A 16,360-nucleotide genomic window follows, 5' to 3' on the forward strand; every position below is an offset into this window, starting at 1 on the left:
CGTCTTCTTCGACGGCCACGCCTCACGATCTTGAGCAGTTAAGTGAGGAACATGATCCAATTTTACTCGAGGCTGATTCGTTTGGGGATATTTGTGCCACAAAAGTTTCAGAAAATGGTATTCAAACATTGTTTGTTGTTGTGTATATTTCGCCAAGTGCGACATACAAACAGAAAATTTCTTTCTTGATCCGGAATTTGTTCTGGTATGCAAAGCAGGACATCCGCATTGTTGTGTCTGGGGATTTTAACATTGATATCCTCAAACCGGAAAATTTGAAATTTGTTGATTTTATGAATTATGAAAGAGTACCTCAAGCTTGATCTGCTTTCCAATCCTTTGGGCGCACATGCCTTGACCTTGTTTTTGGTAGAAATGTTCTGACACAGTCACGAAGGTATGTTTCGTATTTTAGTTATCATCGGCCGATTTTGACTTTGGTTGATACACCAGCCTAATATAAATTTCGCACCACAATCATTTGCAAATAGGGGAAATATACCCATTTTAATCACACTAAGCCGTTCGACCAATTCTCATCACTTTTGCCGTTTCTGCTATTAAATCAACATTTTCAGATGTTTCAACAATGGAAAGTTGCTTGCTCACTTTTATTTGAGCTATTTATTACTTTGGAACAGTCAAAAACACTTTATATAAGCTGAAATTCATGATCAAAGTGCTGATAGGCCGATAATAGAAATAGGCTGAGAAAGGGTATAGTTCCCCTACTACACGCTTTCCTAAACAACTTTGTCGGTTTCGCATCCATCAACAACGCCAGCACCTGCAGCATCCACCGCGGCCTATCACCCATCAGGACAGAACATCTCCCGGCTGCAGCCTTGCGACCAACGCCACCATCCAACTCTAATCGGTCCTTTTTAGGGCCACCAATTTTCTCACGAAAGAGTTCTTCTTGTTCATCATTCCCACCAAACACTACCACCCCGAAATAATGCCCTTAGCTGAATTCCATCTCCCATTCATGATCATATTCCGTAAATCTATTTAAAGAATATAGCTAATTCTTCAAATTAATATATGGAAAACCCACATGTCCACATATCTAAATTTTACGTAAGTCTACGCCATTCCGGTTATGTCTGTGACATAACTACTTTGACTTTTTTATTACTTAACGCAGATGGGAGGGGAGGGGGTTGGAGGCCGTGTTACGCTCCTTACATTTTTTTGACGTAGACTTACGTCTTTGTCGAAGGTACTGGGGTGTCATTCCAAAAAACCTGGGCCGAAGGCCCTGGATTACTGCGTCATCCGTCAAACGCTTATATCTTCCTTCCCTCTAATCGAATCGACACGATTTATGTGCCATTCGATTCGAAAATTATTCAGCAATTTGCTATAAAACTTTCATTGTTGGCAAAATAGTTTAACTATTGAAACAATTGAATGTTTTAAAATGTTTTCAAAATGCAGAGATTTTGCAAGCAAATGAGCGCTTCCCACTCACGGACGGGAATGTCAAGTACCTATTTTGAGGGAAAATCATCCGAGCAACGCGACCGAGTGTCGGTCGCGAAAAGGAGGAAGTAGCGGGCCGAAATCATACATAAGAACGCGCGCCAGAGCCCATTCCATCATTCACGTCTCAGACGTCGGACCGGCAGCAGCAGCAGCAGCAGCAGGAAAGCTCAGCCCAGAACAGCAGCAGGAGAGAGACCAGAGCAGCAGCAGCAGGAGAGAGGGACCAGAACTGGAAAAGAAGTGCGCATCGCCTTCTCGTCGTCACCGTCAGCCAGTTGCCTCTCGATGGCCGGACCGTTAGGATCTTTCGTGGTTGCTGTGGTTCGGAGGTGCTTCAATCCCCATCCTCGTCCCACCGGGACGAGGCATCAACAAGATGAGGCGCGCGCCTGCTGCCTTCCGCCGAAAAGCCTCTCGTGGGTCAAGCCTTGGTTGTTAAACAATCGGGACATCCAACTAGCTCGTCGCATTCGCGGCGAGCGCTTCTGAAAGATTTACGTCTCATCAAATTCTAGTGTTGAAAGAATTGCCCTCGTCCCACCCGGGACGAGGCAGCGAGCTAATTTGAATTTAAATTTCAGGAACAAATTTTGGTCTTCGGGGGCGACGGATTGCACAGCTTTCTGAGGCTGCTCTCGCCCCCAACCCCTATGCCCTCCCCTCCCGCCATTCGGCTCGCTAAAATTCCTTCGTCTCTTTCTTTCCTCTCTTTGCCGTTCGTTCGTCTTCTTCGACGGCCACGCCTCACGATCTTGAGCAGTTAAGTGAGGAACATGATCCAATTTTACTCGAGGCTGATTCGTTTGGGGATATTTGTGCCACAAAAGTTTCAGAAAATGGGATTCAAACATTGTTTGTTGTTGTGTATATTTCGCCAAGTGCAACATACAAACAGAAAATTTCTTCTTGATCCGGAATTTGTTCTGGTATGCAGGACATCCGCATTGTTGTCTGGGGATTTTAACATTGATATCCTCAAACCGGAACATTTGAAATTTGTTGATTTTATGAAAGAGTACCTCAAGCTTGATCTGCTTTCCAATCCTTTACAGACAACGACATTTGGGCGGACATGCCTTGACATTGTTTTTGGTAGAATGTTCTCACACAGTCACGAAGGTATGTTTCGTATTTTAGTTATCATCGGCCGATTTTGACTTTGGTTGATACACCAGCCTAATCTAAATTTCGCACCACAATCATTTGCAAATACTACACGCTTTCCTAAACAACTTTGTCGGTTTCGCATCCATCAACAACGCCAGCACCTGCAGCATCCACCGCGGCCTATCACCCATCTGGACAGAACATCTCCCGGCTGCAGCCTGACGCCAAGATCGAGCCTGATGCCAAGACCGAGCCTTGCGACCAACGCCACCATCCAACTCTAATCGGTCCTTTTAAGGGCCACCAATTTTCTCACGAAAGAGTTCTTCTTGTTCATCATTCCCACCAAACACTACATACAATTTGAAAGAAAACCACTCCGAAATAACGCCCTTAGCTGAATTCCATCTCCCATTCATGATCATATTCCGTAAATCTATTTAAAGAATATAGCTAATTCTTCAAATTAATATATGGAAAACCCACATGTCCACATATCTAAATTTTACGTAAGTCTACGCCATTCCGGTTATGTCTGTGACATAACTACTTTGACTTTTGGATTTTAATTGAGGGTTGGGAGGGGGGTGGGAATTTCAAAAGTTCTTTATTTCTAACTTTCGAAAATTCTGTAATACTAAAATTCATAAATTCTAAAATTCTTAAACTCCTAAATTCTAAAATTTTAAACTTCTAACATTAGAAAATTTAAATATTTTTAAACTATCAAATTCCTAAATTCTTAAATTCTTAAATTCATAAATTCTTAAACTCTTAAATTCATAAATTTTAAATTCTTAAATTCTGTAATTCATAAATTCATAAATTCTTAAATTCATAAATTCTTAAATTCATAAAATCATAAATTCTGTAATTCATAAATTTTTAAATTCTTAAATTCTTAAGTTCTTAAATTCTTAAATTCCTAAATTCTCAAATTCTTAAATTCTTAAATTCTTAAATTCCTAAATTCTTAAACTCTTAAACTCTTAAATTCTTAAATTCTTAAATTCCTAAATTCTTAAACTCTTAAACTCTTTAATTCTTTAATTCTTTAATTCTTTAATTCTTTAATTCTTTAATTCTTTAATTCCTAAATTCTTAAATTTTTAAATTACAAAAAGTATGAAAAATTAAAATTATGGGCCATGGTTTCAACATTTTAATGAAAAAAGTTGTCCAGTTGTTTTTCAGTAATTAGTTTCCTATATAGCTAAGTATAGACAAATTTATTTTTGCGAAAAAGAAAATTTGTGATGCTGTACATTGAAATTTTATAAAAAATCAAAACATTTTTAAACAAGCCCAAACATGCAAAATATGATTATCAATGCAGAAAAAAATATTTTAGATTGTTCTCAGATGACTAAACTTCTGTTTTCATGGAAATTCTGAATTTTTTGGAAAAATATTTTTTTGCTCCCTGATTTTTCAGACTAACTTCGAGACGGTTTTGAGGCGGTGTTAGTAGTTATATAATGGTTTGATATGTTATACCTTGTGACCAGAGCCGTACCTTGGGTCCACGACGCCCTTGGCGAAGCAACAATTCGGCGCCCCTCCCAAATTTACAAGCATTTTGATAAATTGATGTTAATTTTCAATTATTGCTTCAATGAGTTTTGATTTTTTTATTGCATTTGGAGACCTTATGGTTAAACTCAGAAACACAGTTATTTTATGTTTTATTTTTCAAATAATATGAGATAGGTTGGATTGAAAATTATTGTAGGAATTTAGTTGGCAGAATATTTTCTCAGATTTCATAAAATCGATTATTATATCAGGGTTTTGTTTTTTTCATTTATTTTTCAGATAAATGCACAGAATGCTCAATCATGATAAATTTTGCTATAACTTGTTAATAAATTTGATCTTTTCTAATCCTGCTTAATTTGCTCTGATCTAGTATTAATTTAATGGTATAAACAAAGAACTTTCCCAGATTTGTATAGTATTTAGCTGATTTGGCTTTAGACTTCATTTCGGTGTAATTAGAAAAAAGAAAAAAAAAATCTTCTTCAAAATTGAAAAAATATAAGTCGATGTCCGGTGCTCTCTTGTTCTATCTAGATTAGAATCCCAGAAAGCTTAATACAAAAGAGCACCCCGGCATCGAAGTATGATTCTGGAGTTTTTTTTTTCAAAAGGTCCAATAAACCAAATTTTCAGTTTTTGCTTTTTGGGTGTTTTTGAAACCGCTTTGAGTCACACCCGAAAAAAAAAGAAAATTTGGTTTATTGGACCTTTAAAAAAATCCAGAATTTTTCAACATGCAGCGGCAGAGCTACATTTCGTCAAAATCAATTAAAGATCATTCAAAATTCAGCGCAATTCATGATGAAATTTATTTTATTGATAATGAGATATTTGATGAAAAAATAATATGATGATAAGAAATTGTTATAAATTTTTCGAGATTTGATTTTTTTTAAATTATATATGTTTTGCATTATTTTTTTCATCGGTACCGTAAAACGGGGTGCCTTTGATAGCCGGGGTGACTTTGATAGGTTCGCGATTTTTCCACAAAATGAAGGCTACAATTAAAATTTTGAAAAGTTTAAAAAGTTAGTTAACTATAGTTAAGAAAATGTTGATGAATGTCATCATTTTAAACTTCTCAAAGTGTCATGATTTTCTCAATAAACATAATTTTGAATCGAAAAACGGAATGCATTTTCGGATTCCTTGGACAATTTTCCGCTAGGAGAAGGTTAAATCAGTTTGTAAATTATAAATAATACTTTTTTTGAAACACAATTAAACAAAATCTGCAAATTTATAAGCAATTTCAGTTGAAAAAATTTCTTGTTTCATTCAGTATGAAATGCAATACAAATCGATAATATCATAAACAGCACTAGGTTTAACTTATTTCAGGCAAAATTCCGACTTTTTAACAGTTTCACCTAAAATTAATATGCATTTTGTTAAAAAGCCTATAAACTTAGTTAACTAAGCATAAATATCGATTTTTTTTTCAAAACTATATCAGCTACTTAAGTGATGGTACATTTAACGTACAAAGTTTGAACATCTTAAATATGATTTTAACAAGAAAAACTATGACTATCAAAGTCACCCCGGAATTTAAACTAAGAACTTTTAACGTAAATATTTTTCTAAACACTATTGAAATAGTAGTTTATGCAACAAGTTGCAAAAAGAGGATTTTTTCAGCACGAGTCGTACATTTATCTACGAGTTAGATAAATACGACGAGTGATGAAAAATCAAGTTTTGCAACGAGTTCCATACAACGTTTTTTGCAATTCCGAAAAACACCCTTTGGACAGAATTAAAGGACAAATGTCCATGCATTGAGTCAATGAATCGTTCAAACAAAAAAAAAATGTTGAAAAGTATAACTTTTCCTAACAAGTGCTGAAAAGTTTAACTTTTCAGCATCCATTTCAGTGCTGAAAAGTAGAACTTTTCCAGCATTTGTTTTGAAATGGGTTACTATTCGTTCGTTCGTTTTTTTTTACTATTCGATTCTGTTATTTTTGGTATAGAAAAGTAGACTGTTTCGTCGTTCAAGAATGACAGGAAAAGTAAGTAGTTTCACGACGGAATTGCAAAAAAACTTTTTTCCGAAATAGTGCATTGGCTTTGTGTGGCCTACCCCAGTACATGTTTTAAAAATAATAATCTTGAGAAAATCAAAGTCACCCCGGTTTACAGCATTTTTTTATTAATTTTTAATTCGTATAATTAAATTTAATATTCTAGTAAATTATTTTTTGCACAAAGCAAACCTGTTTTCAACCTAATATATTTATAAATAATTTTATAAAATATAATAAAATATAAAATATTTATAAAATATTTTTTTTGTTTAAATTTTAAAAGTAAACAACACCGGTTAAACTAAAACTAAAAAAGTGAGGTTCAGAACAGCTTGTGTGCTCTGATAATATAGGTCTTATTGGTGAAAATTTACAGCAGTTTTCCTATTTTAAAACCATAGTATTTTGGAAAAGCGCATGTAAATTTTAATGCACTAAGTTGCTTAACCTTCGGGAAGTCGCGTGTTTTCGCCTTTCTTACAAGTGCCCTTACAAACTGTGTACAAAGTACACGTACGCGACCTCCGGTGGGTTAAAAGAGGAAATCGTCCTGAAAATGTTTAAGAGCGAGTTTTTCACCGATGTGAAACAGGTCGTATCGAGGTGCTCCGATTTGGATGAAACTTTCAGGGTTTGTTTGTCTATACATGAGATGAACTCATGCCAAATATGAGCCCTCTACGACAAAGGGAAGTGGGGTAAAACGGGCATTGAAGTTTGAGGTCCAAAAACATGAAAAATCTAAAATTGCTCGCATTTCGTAAAACTTCATCAATTCCAACTCCTCTTAGATGCATTCTGTCTTTCGAAGCCCTTCAAATGTGCTATAGACATCCAGGATTGGTTTGACTTTTTCTCATAGCTTTTGCAAATTACTGTTTAAAATGGATTTTAAACTTTAACTTTTGGCAACAGTCCAACACCATACTCCCATAGGTCAAAAGTTAGGGAATTTCATGGACTATAAGCCGACGGTATTAACTTTTTGGCCAATCGCAGTTTTTCTCATAGTTTTACGATTTTTCTAGAACACACATTTTACAACGTTAGTTTTTGCCCTGTAGGCCAAGAAGACGGCACTTTTTGGTCTCAATTTTGTCATATTCGGAATCCTCAGAAAATTTTACATTAGATTGAGGTGTTGGAATTTTGAATTTGATTGGAAAAAATGCCATTTAGAACTATTAAAAATATTATTTAGAATTTTGTCGGATTAGGGGTTAAACAAGTTTTCGCCTACTTGATACAGCATTTGACGTATTGATCATAGGGTAAATAAGATCTATTTCTTTTTTCAAAAATGTTTTATTTAATTATATTTTAAATCAATATTACAACTCCAATACTTCTAACTTACATGAAATTGTCCGAGGATTCCGAATATGACAAAATTGAGACCAATAAGTGCCATCTTCTTGGCCTACAGGGTAAAAACTAACGTTGTAAAATGTGTGTTTTAGAAAAATCGTAAAACTATGAGAAAAACTGCGATTGGCCAAAAAGTTAATACCATAGGCTTATCGTCCATGTAATTCCCTAACTTTTGACCTATGGGAGTATGGGTGTTGGAGGCTGTTGCCAAAAGTTATTAAGGTTTTAAAAAAAATCAATTTTTAACTGTAACTTGCAAAAGCTATGAGAAAAAGTCAAACCAATCCTGGATGTCTATAGCACATTTTGAAGGGCTTCGAAAGACCATTCGAATGCATCTAAGAGAGTTGGAATTGATGAAGTTTTACGGAAATGCGAGCAATTTTAAGATTTTTCATGTTTTTTGGACCTCAAACTTCAATGCCCGTTTTACCCCACTTCCCTTTGTCGTAGGGGGCTCATATTTGGCATGAGTTCATCTCATGTATAGACAAACAAACCCTAAAAGTTTCATCCAAATCGGAGCACCTAGATACGACCTCTAGAACAAACCGAGCAGAATCTACAAATACTGCCTCTTAAATGCCATTTTTTTTAAAACTCGAGGTTGTCTGAATTTCAAAAGAATGGTTTATGTTTTAATGCTGAAATAATTAATATTTCAAAAAAGCTTAAAGACCATATTTTTTCACAATTTGGCTGATTGTAGTTTACAGCAAAATTATCGTGAAAATAACATATAGTTGGACATAAAAAATGTAAAGTATGACTAAAACTCCATATGATGCAACGGTCCAAACATTATTGCTGTTTTTATTTTGATAAGCTCTTCTTGAACTCCTGCCACTTTCTGCCACTTGAGCCCCTTGAAAAATTAAATTATCTATTTATTTGTAGTTCTACTATATAATTTGGCGCCCTTTCTGTTTCAAATACTTAATGGGGATTTTATAACTCACGTGTAAATTTTGTACAATCATCGATTTCGGCGCCCTTAAGGGCTGGCGCCCTTGGCGGCCGCCAACTGCGCCAACCCCTAGGTACGGCGCTGCTTGTGACATTATTTAGCCACTGATACGTATCAATTCAGTTGTGGAGCATTAAACTCCATGATGGTCGACTGGTTAGCGTCCCAGACCATCAAATCCAAAGGTGTGAGTTCGAATTCTTAAAGGTTTTTTGTTCATATTCTAAGTTCAATTTCTGATTCCAAATTTCAAGGAAACCGTCCGGGATTTGATCCCTAAACCTTCTGCTTTCGAGACAGAAGTCGCAACCATTAAGCCACGGAGCCAGTTACCTCCACTTCGTGGACAATTTTTATATAAAATGAATCTTTTTTGTATGGATCGTGAACATGCCAGCCGTTGCCACTTTCTGCCATGCCAAGTAGCTTTCAACATAATTTCAAGGGGGTTTGAATTGATTTTTGTTTTGGGATTATCATAATTTCGGACTTTCGGATACAAGAAGCACCACACACCGCATCCTTCACGATGTACTTTACTAAACGATTTTGTTTTGCTTTATTTTCAATTTACTTGACCTAATTTCATTCCTATTTGTGTTTTTTTTTCTTAACCTACCGCGTTAGAATTTCTGTTGTGTTCAATCGTGTGTGTGTATTCGCCGATATTGTACAATTTGGAGTGCGAAATTTGCGTTCACATTTCGCTCTCAACGTCGTTGTTGGTTAGATTTTTATTTGAAAAAAATCTCCTTATTTCTGCTGCTACTCTTTAACCGACGTGATTTCGCGAGCTTGCCGGACTCAATTTTAAAATTTAGAGGAGGGGGAGAAATCACAGGCTAACCAATATTCTTCATTTCTCCGCTGCTTAAAGGTTGGAGTATTTTTTGTGTGTTTGTTTAACTTTGTTTATAGAAATTCTATAGCTGCGAAACACTTCAACTGGTACGAGATAACTTTCCGGCTGCTAACATTTCTACCGAATCTACTGTTTCTAAGTTAGACTTTTGCGTATTTTTTTTGTTTTGGGTAGTTTTTTTTTGTCCACATTCGCACGCGCTCGCACTCTTGCTCATAACTTCATTGTTGGAGAACACATCGTATTTCAGTCTTTTTGCCACGACTCGCGAACCCGTGTCTAGCGCGAAATTGTTCAAACAAGAGACTGTGCAGCCCAGAGCTTTCTCGACGGGATGAAATTAAAAGAAGAAATTGTCTACTCACGCACGCACGCTCGCACGCTTTCTCTACTGCTGTACAATAATGGCATTCTCGGTGTCACCGCACTGCTGCTGCTTCAGCAGCAACGCATCGTCCAGAATGAGCTTAATTTTGTCGCCCAACCGGATGTTGTCCTCGTCGGCTTGGTCGGCCTTCACCGCCTCGCTGGAGTCCATCAGCTGGGGTTCCTGCTCGTTCGGGAGCTGGTCGATCGAGTCCTGCGAGTGGAACGCCGAGCAAGGGCCCGACGGCGGTTCCGAGTGGACGCCGCTGTCCTGGGAGCCGCTGTTTTCGCTGTTGGTTGTACTGTTGTCTGGCTGGTGCTGCTGCGTCGGCACCGGCGGCCTGTTACTGCTGGAGTCCTGCGAAAGGTCCCGAGAGAGAGCCGGTGTTAGGTTTGGGTTCGTAACACGTTTCTGAAGGGGTGATTTTTGTGGGGGGGTGGGGATCATTTGCACGGCGGATTTCATAAATATACAATTATTACAGTCAATTACAACATCAAGAGAATGAGAAGGGTGATGGCACGGATATTGAGACGCACTAATTTGGCTCGAATGAGAATGAATCGGGATGTAATACACGTACTCTCTAAGGGTGGGCGGGTCACGAATTTGCTAAAATGTTTTCTTATTCTAATGTGATGCTGGGTGGGTGGTTGATGGGGTGTCGGGCTATGGACGGATGATCACGTGGATGAGAGGACAGGGATCAGTTCACAAGGGGGTGGATTCCGTTTGAATTCGCTACGCTGAAAGACAAACGCTATAGTAGTTCACAAAACGGAACGCGCAACAAAACACTTCGACTCTAGGAATTACCTTCTTTTTACAGCTAGGGATAAACGCTTGTTTGGTTTGGTACCATGGGATGGGAGCTATCTAGAACTGTGTGTGTACTAATTAATCGGACTAAATAGTTCTAAATAAGGTGAAGTCTCCTTGCTTGTTCAGGGTTTCGATTATATCTTCGATGGCCTTTTGACGAATAATAATAAAGATAAACGAGTAATAATTAAAGGCATTGTTTCACATTACAAACATATAAGAATTATGAATTCAATTCTCTGACAAAAATATGATAAAATGCGTTCAGTTTTCTGTTATATTTAGGCCGATGCAAATATTTAAAAAAGTTTTTGTCCCTCGGCCCTGGCCGATGTCAAGGGAGGGGTGGGGTGGGTGGTGCAAAAAAATAAAAAAATATGAAAATTTAAATAACAAGCCATTGTCTTCACATTTAAATGAAAAAAGTGTTTTAAAATGCATTTTACACTAGTTCAGTTGTTATGCAATCATTAGTTTTCAAAAAATCTAAGATCTGACAAAAACAAAAATTGTATCGAATAAAAAAAAGATTTTGCATAGAAAATTTTCAAAAAATCTTAAGATTTTTTAATAAACCCAAACATGCTAAAAATGATTTTAAACGCAGGAGAATGTATTTTAATCTGATTTCAGCTGGTTGCACTTGAATTTTCATTAAAATTTTGAAGTTTATTGTAAAAATATTTTTTTGCCCCCTGATTTTTCGGGCCAATTTTGAAGGGGGGGGGGGGGGACAAACACTTTTAAAAATATTTGTACCAGCCTTATCGATTCAAAAATTCATATGTGTTCTTGAACGTTCGTAGAATTAAAAATGATTAATGTATACACAAAGGACACACTAAAACCTCTGAAAATATTTTTTTTTAAATAGTGAACAAAAACTTAACCTTCAAGTAGAAAAACAAATCTGAAACTATAAATCTCAATTAACATTTGGAAAGGGCAAAACCAAACATTTCAAGTTGACCTATAATTTTGTTTTTTTTTTTTTGCATTTGGTATAGACTAAAATATACTTTTTTTAATTATTTAAAACAAAAATTCCTAGAGTACATAGTTTTAAAGTTGTACAAAGTCATTGAAAAATGAAGATTTCCGATAAATCCAGAGTGCTTTTCAAAAGGTCCTATAAACTATTGTGTTTAATATCTGTTTTTTTATTAGGTCTCATAAACATATGATACACAATAGCTTAAAGTACTTTAAAAAAATTGTCTTGAGAGCAGGGCTGTGGAGTCGGAGTCGGAGTCAGAGCCGGAGTCGGTGGAGTCGGGTCTTTTTGGGAAGCCTGGAGTCGGAGTCGGAGTCGGAGTCGTAAAAACTCGAGCAGCTGGAGTCGGAGTCGGAGCCGGAGTCGGCTAAATTTTATTAGCTGGAGTCGGAGTCGGAGTCGGAGCCGAAAAATACTGATTACCCGGAGTTGGAGTCGGAGTCGGAGTTATCTTAAATTCTACAAAAATTATGCTTATTTTTTATTTTTTAAGTATTTGCTATAAAACAGATTAATTTACAAAACTTCTTATATTTTGATTTTTTTTTCAAGTTGCATGCACTGCGTTGCCATTTTTATTTTTTTAGAGGTCACTAAATGATAACCTGTTAATCAGCTCTTACTCAAGTATGTAGTATCATCATAACTCAAAAAAAAAACAATATTGGTTTTGTAGTGAGAAATATTTAATTGATAATTGACTGCATCCTTTTGCCAATATTTATGTACCCTTTAAACTCAAATTTGACCAAATTTAATCAAGTTCTTTCTGAAAAAAGTTCACACATAGTCATCTTATACCCCGATAACGAATGTCTTGGTGGTTTTAAGTAAATCAATGTTCAGGAAAAATGTTACGAGGTTCATCAAAAAATATAAATAATAATCACTATTTGTGGAAATCGAAAACAAAAAAATCACTGACAGGATAACTCTTCCAAAAAATATTCAATGATTATAACAATCTATTACTTGGAACTCAACATGCGCATTTTGTTTATATCTTTGTACAAAAAAATAAAAGTGTCTGAGAATGTTGATCCTTAGGAAAACTATTTTGATATTGTTGCAAATTATAGTTGAACAAATCTCAAGATTTCAGGATAGGACAGGATTTCAAGATAAAATAATATCCGTGACCTAGAAAATATTTATCCAGTGGATTTTTGTTTTTTTATTTAATTCTAAGTTTGTTCATATATTTTCTTGGAGGCGCACGACCATTCATAAAGCTTTGTTTTAGGTGAAGATGCAAGAAGTATTGCGCGCCTCCTTTATATATATATAAAAATTAAAAATTTAAATAAATCCAAAATTCCGAGGTAAAATATTTTCTAGGTCACGGATATTTGAAAAGGATCCCTTAAGCGTTCTTACCACGAAGATTTTTTTAGATACATTGATTTGTAATAATAAACTTCTTCAGCCTTGACGTCTTAAAAATTTCAATTGAGCTTTAAAAAATAGTTTCGTTTAAAATTGTTATTTACAAATACAAGGTGACTATGATAGTCACTGTGCTTCTTATAAATGTCAACTTTAAAGTGAGCAAATTGAATTTATTTGTTAAATCAATCATTAAGGATCATTAAAAAATAACAATTTAATATTTTAGCTTTAAACAATTAAATGAAAATTTGAGGTTAAGTAAATAAATCCAAATTTACTTACCAAAATGTTCTTCTGAAAATGCCTTCAAAACTGGCGTTTTTTTTATTTCTGTTTCAATAACGTCTAAAACTTGTAAAACTAGAAACTTTTTCCCGTTTTTTTTCACTTAAAGAATTTTTAAATAATTCTAATCATCAATGTTTTCGAAATAATAGTAAACTAACTTTTGAAATATTTAAAAATATGTGGAGTTGGAGTCGGAGTCGGAGCCAATAATTTTTTGAAAGCTGGAGTCGGAGTCGGAGTCGGCTAGAGTTGGTGGGCCGGAGTTGGAGTCGGAGTCGGAGTCGGTTGGATCTGAAAGCCGGAGCCGGAGTCGGAGTCGGAGTCGGCTAATCCCAGAAAGCCGGAGTCGGAGTCGGAGTCGGAGTCGGAGTCACTTGAAATATGACCCGACTCCGCAGCCCTGCTTGAGAGGTCCTACCTAGTAAAATATTTATAGAGATATTTTTTTTGCATTTGAAAAAAAAAACAACAACATAAATGCCGTCATTTTTGCCGATAACTGGTATTATACGGATTATACGGAGTGGCAATGGCTTCGGAAAATTGAGTACGAACTGTATTAACATTTTTACAATCGCCTGATTTTGAAATTTTTGATTTTAAATTTGTCTATTTAACATTCGAACGCCCAAGGCTCCAAAAAAGTTGGAACGGTAACTTCAACTCGCTGGTTCTCGGGCCTAACTCAACCAATCAAGATGATTTTTTTTTCCAAGAGATTTGTTAGGATGTCTAGATCATTCTAGAATTTTGCAGAACTTAATTTGATCAAATCTGTGTAATTTTTGCGATCAAAAACATCGTTCCAACTTTTTTTTTCGCGTGTAAAAAAAAAATCGCCGAAAATTCCGCGGAGGCAGTCTTTTTAAAAAAGGTGGAACGATGTTTTCGGTCGCAGAAATTACAGATTTGATCAAATTAAGTTCTGCAAAGTTCTAGAATGATCTAGACATCCTAACAAAAACCCGGAAAGAAGAATCATCTTGATTGGTTGAGTTAGGCCCGAGAACCAGCGAGTTGAAGTTACCGTTCCAACTTTTTTGGGAGGCTTGGGCGTCCGTGTAAGTTAAACATGCGTTGGGCGTTCCAGTGTTAAGGGTACACAGCAATCAAAGAAATTTTTGTCTTCTTATTTCCAAAATTGTTGAACTTAGGGACCCAATTTTAGTGAAATAATATGATTATAAAAAAATTATATTTTTTGAAAATCTTTATGGAAATAAGGCTTCATCCATAAAGTACGTCACGCTAAACTCAGCCAAAATTTACCCCCCCCCCTCCCCCCCTTTGTCACGCTTTCCCTATACTTATAACACGCAATGTCACACTTTCTCAGACCCTCCCCGCTAGAGCGTGACATACTTTATGGATGACGCCTAGTAGCTTAGGGGATGAATAAAAAAGTAGTAGTTTTAAAGAAACTAAAATGTTTGTAACAAAAATTTGGGGGCAAAAGCTCTGGTTGATGTGCACCGTTGATAATAAAAATTTCAGGAATGAAGAATTTTAGAAAACAATAATTTTATTTTTTTTAAATAACTGAATTTTAAGAATTTTGATTTTTTTTCTTATTTTTAAAATGTATTTTCTTAATTCTGAATTATAATTTTGTTTTGAATTTCAGATTTTATAAATATGTACTTGAATTTCAGAATTTCGAAATACAGTAGTTGTTCGGTAACTGGGCTGAGAACGTAGCCCAGTCATCGAATGCTGTTCGCTAACTGGGCTGAACGAAAAATAACGAGGGGACTACCGATGCATAATATTTATTTGATGAAATATAAAAATAAAAGTTACTCAAATTTGTTTACAATGATTACTTTTCATATTTCTTTAATTGTGACTTGAAATTACATAAAAGTTTGAAAAAAGTGTTTTTATTTGTTGACCATGATTTTGGCATCCATTAACCCCTCGGTGATTTCGGTTTGTTTTGGTTTTTTGACGTTTGTCTGCTTTTTAACTGGGCTACGGCCCAGTTATCGAGCGCCCAGTTAAAAAGCAGCCCAGTTAAACAACGCCCAGTTACCGAACAACTACTGTACTTCAATTTTAAAATGCTAAAATTTTAAAAATTCATGAATACCTACTTGTTTTTTAAAGTTTTTAAATTTCGGAAGCTATTTTTTTTAATTCTAACATTTTAAAGTTTTTAAATATCCCAAATTGTCAAAGTTGAAATTTTTGAATTTGCTTTTTTTTTCTTATTTTTAATTTGCTTTTTTTAATACACATTTTTTTTTTAAATACCACAATTTGTTGAGTTTGAGAATTGCTTAATACTTTAATTTTTAATTTTTAGAATCAATGAATATCTATTTGTTTCTTAGAATTTCTAAATTTCTGAAGTAAAATTTTTGAAATTCTAAATAAAAATTCTGAGTTATTAAATACCAAAGTTATATTTTTTTTATTTTTTTAAGTTTTGAATATTTTTTAAGGTGAATTTCTATATTAAACAATTTTCGATTTTACTTTCCATATATTTGATAGTTGTATTTTCTTAGTTTCTTAATTTTCCGATAATCGAATTTTGTTATTGGATTCTTTCTGATTTTTTTATTTAGTACATCGAATACTAAATTATTTAAACAAATAACAGTGGCATTGACTCGAGTGCTGAAAAATCGACTTTTGCAACGAGTTAAATACAATTTTGCGATTCCGTAATACAGCAAAACCTATGTTTTTTTTTGCTTCAAAAAGTAGGCCGTTTCGTTATTCGAGAATGACAAGAAAAGTATGTAAGAAAGACCAGTGAGTTACTTAAATTTGAAAATTAAAAAAAAATACATTCTTTACTGCCCACCATTGAAAAAACGGCTAATATCTAATATCCACTTTTGGCAAAAACGAGATATTAGCACCAGGTGGTAGAGGATGTTCCAACGCATCTTCTGGAACTTGAATTTCACTGAAATAGTGTTTAGACTTGGCTGCCGATGCGAAAAACCAAACGGCTAATATGCCACTCTTATGGGAAATTGCCTTGACAGAGATTTTGTGACAAACACTAAAACGCGTTTTTCTCGGAATACTTGATTTGGCATAATAGCCGAATTTTCAATTATGGGCAGTTTAGAAGCCTCTTCCTACTTTATTTGTAATTAACATGAAACTAACACTGTTG

The 16,360-nt window shown here is 35.1% G+C and overlaps 1 protein-coding gene across 10 annotated transcripts in view; it reads right to left on the minus strand.

Moving 5' to 3' along the window:
* Positions 1-9,025: 9,025 nt before the first annotated feature.
* LOC6054392 (tubulin polyglutamylase TTLL4) overlaps positions 9,026-16,360 on the minus strand; it is a 48,284-nt gene continuing 40,949 nt past the window's right edge. For all 10 annotated transcript variants that reach the window (XM_038251282.1, XM_038251281.1, XM_038251279.1 and 7 more), the window contains one exon: positions 9,026-10,091. In XM_038251282.1, coding sequence (XP_038107210.1) covers positions 9,756-10,091 — 336 coding nt within the window. In that variant the 3' untranslated portion in view covers positions 9,026-9,755. The remainder of the gene's footprint in view (positions 10,092-16,360) is intronic.

Source organism: Culex quinquefasciatus, chromosome 2, assembly GCF_015732765.1.
Source record: "Culex quinquefasciatus strain JHB chromosome 2, VPISU_Cqui_1.0_pri_paternal, whole genome shotgun sequence".
In the NCBI taxonomy this organism is placed as follows: Eukaryota; Metazoa; Arthropoda; class Insecta; order Diptera; family Culicidae; genus Culex; species Culex quinquefasciatus.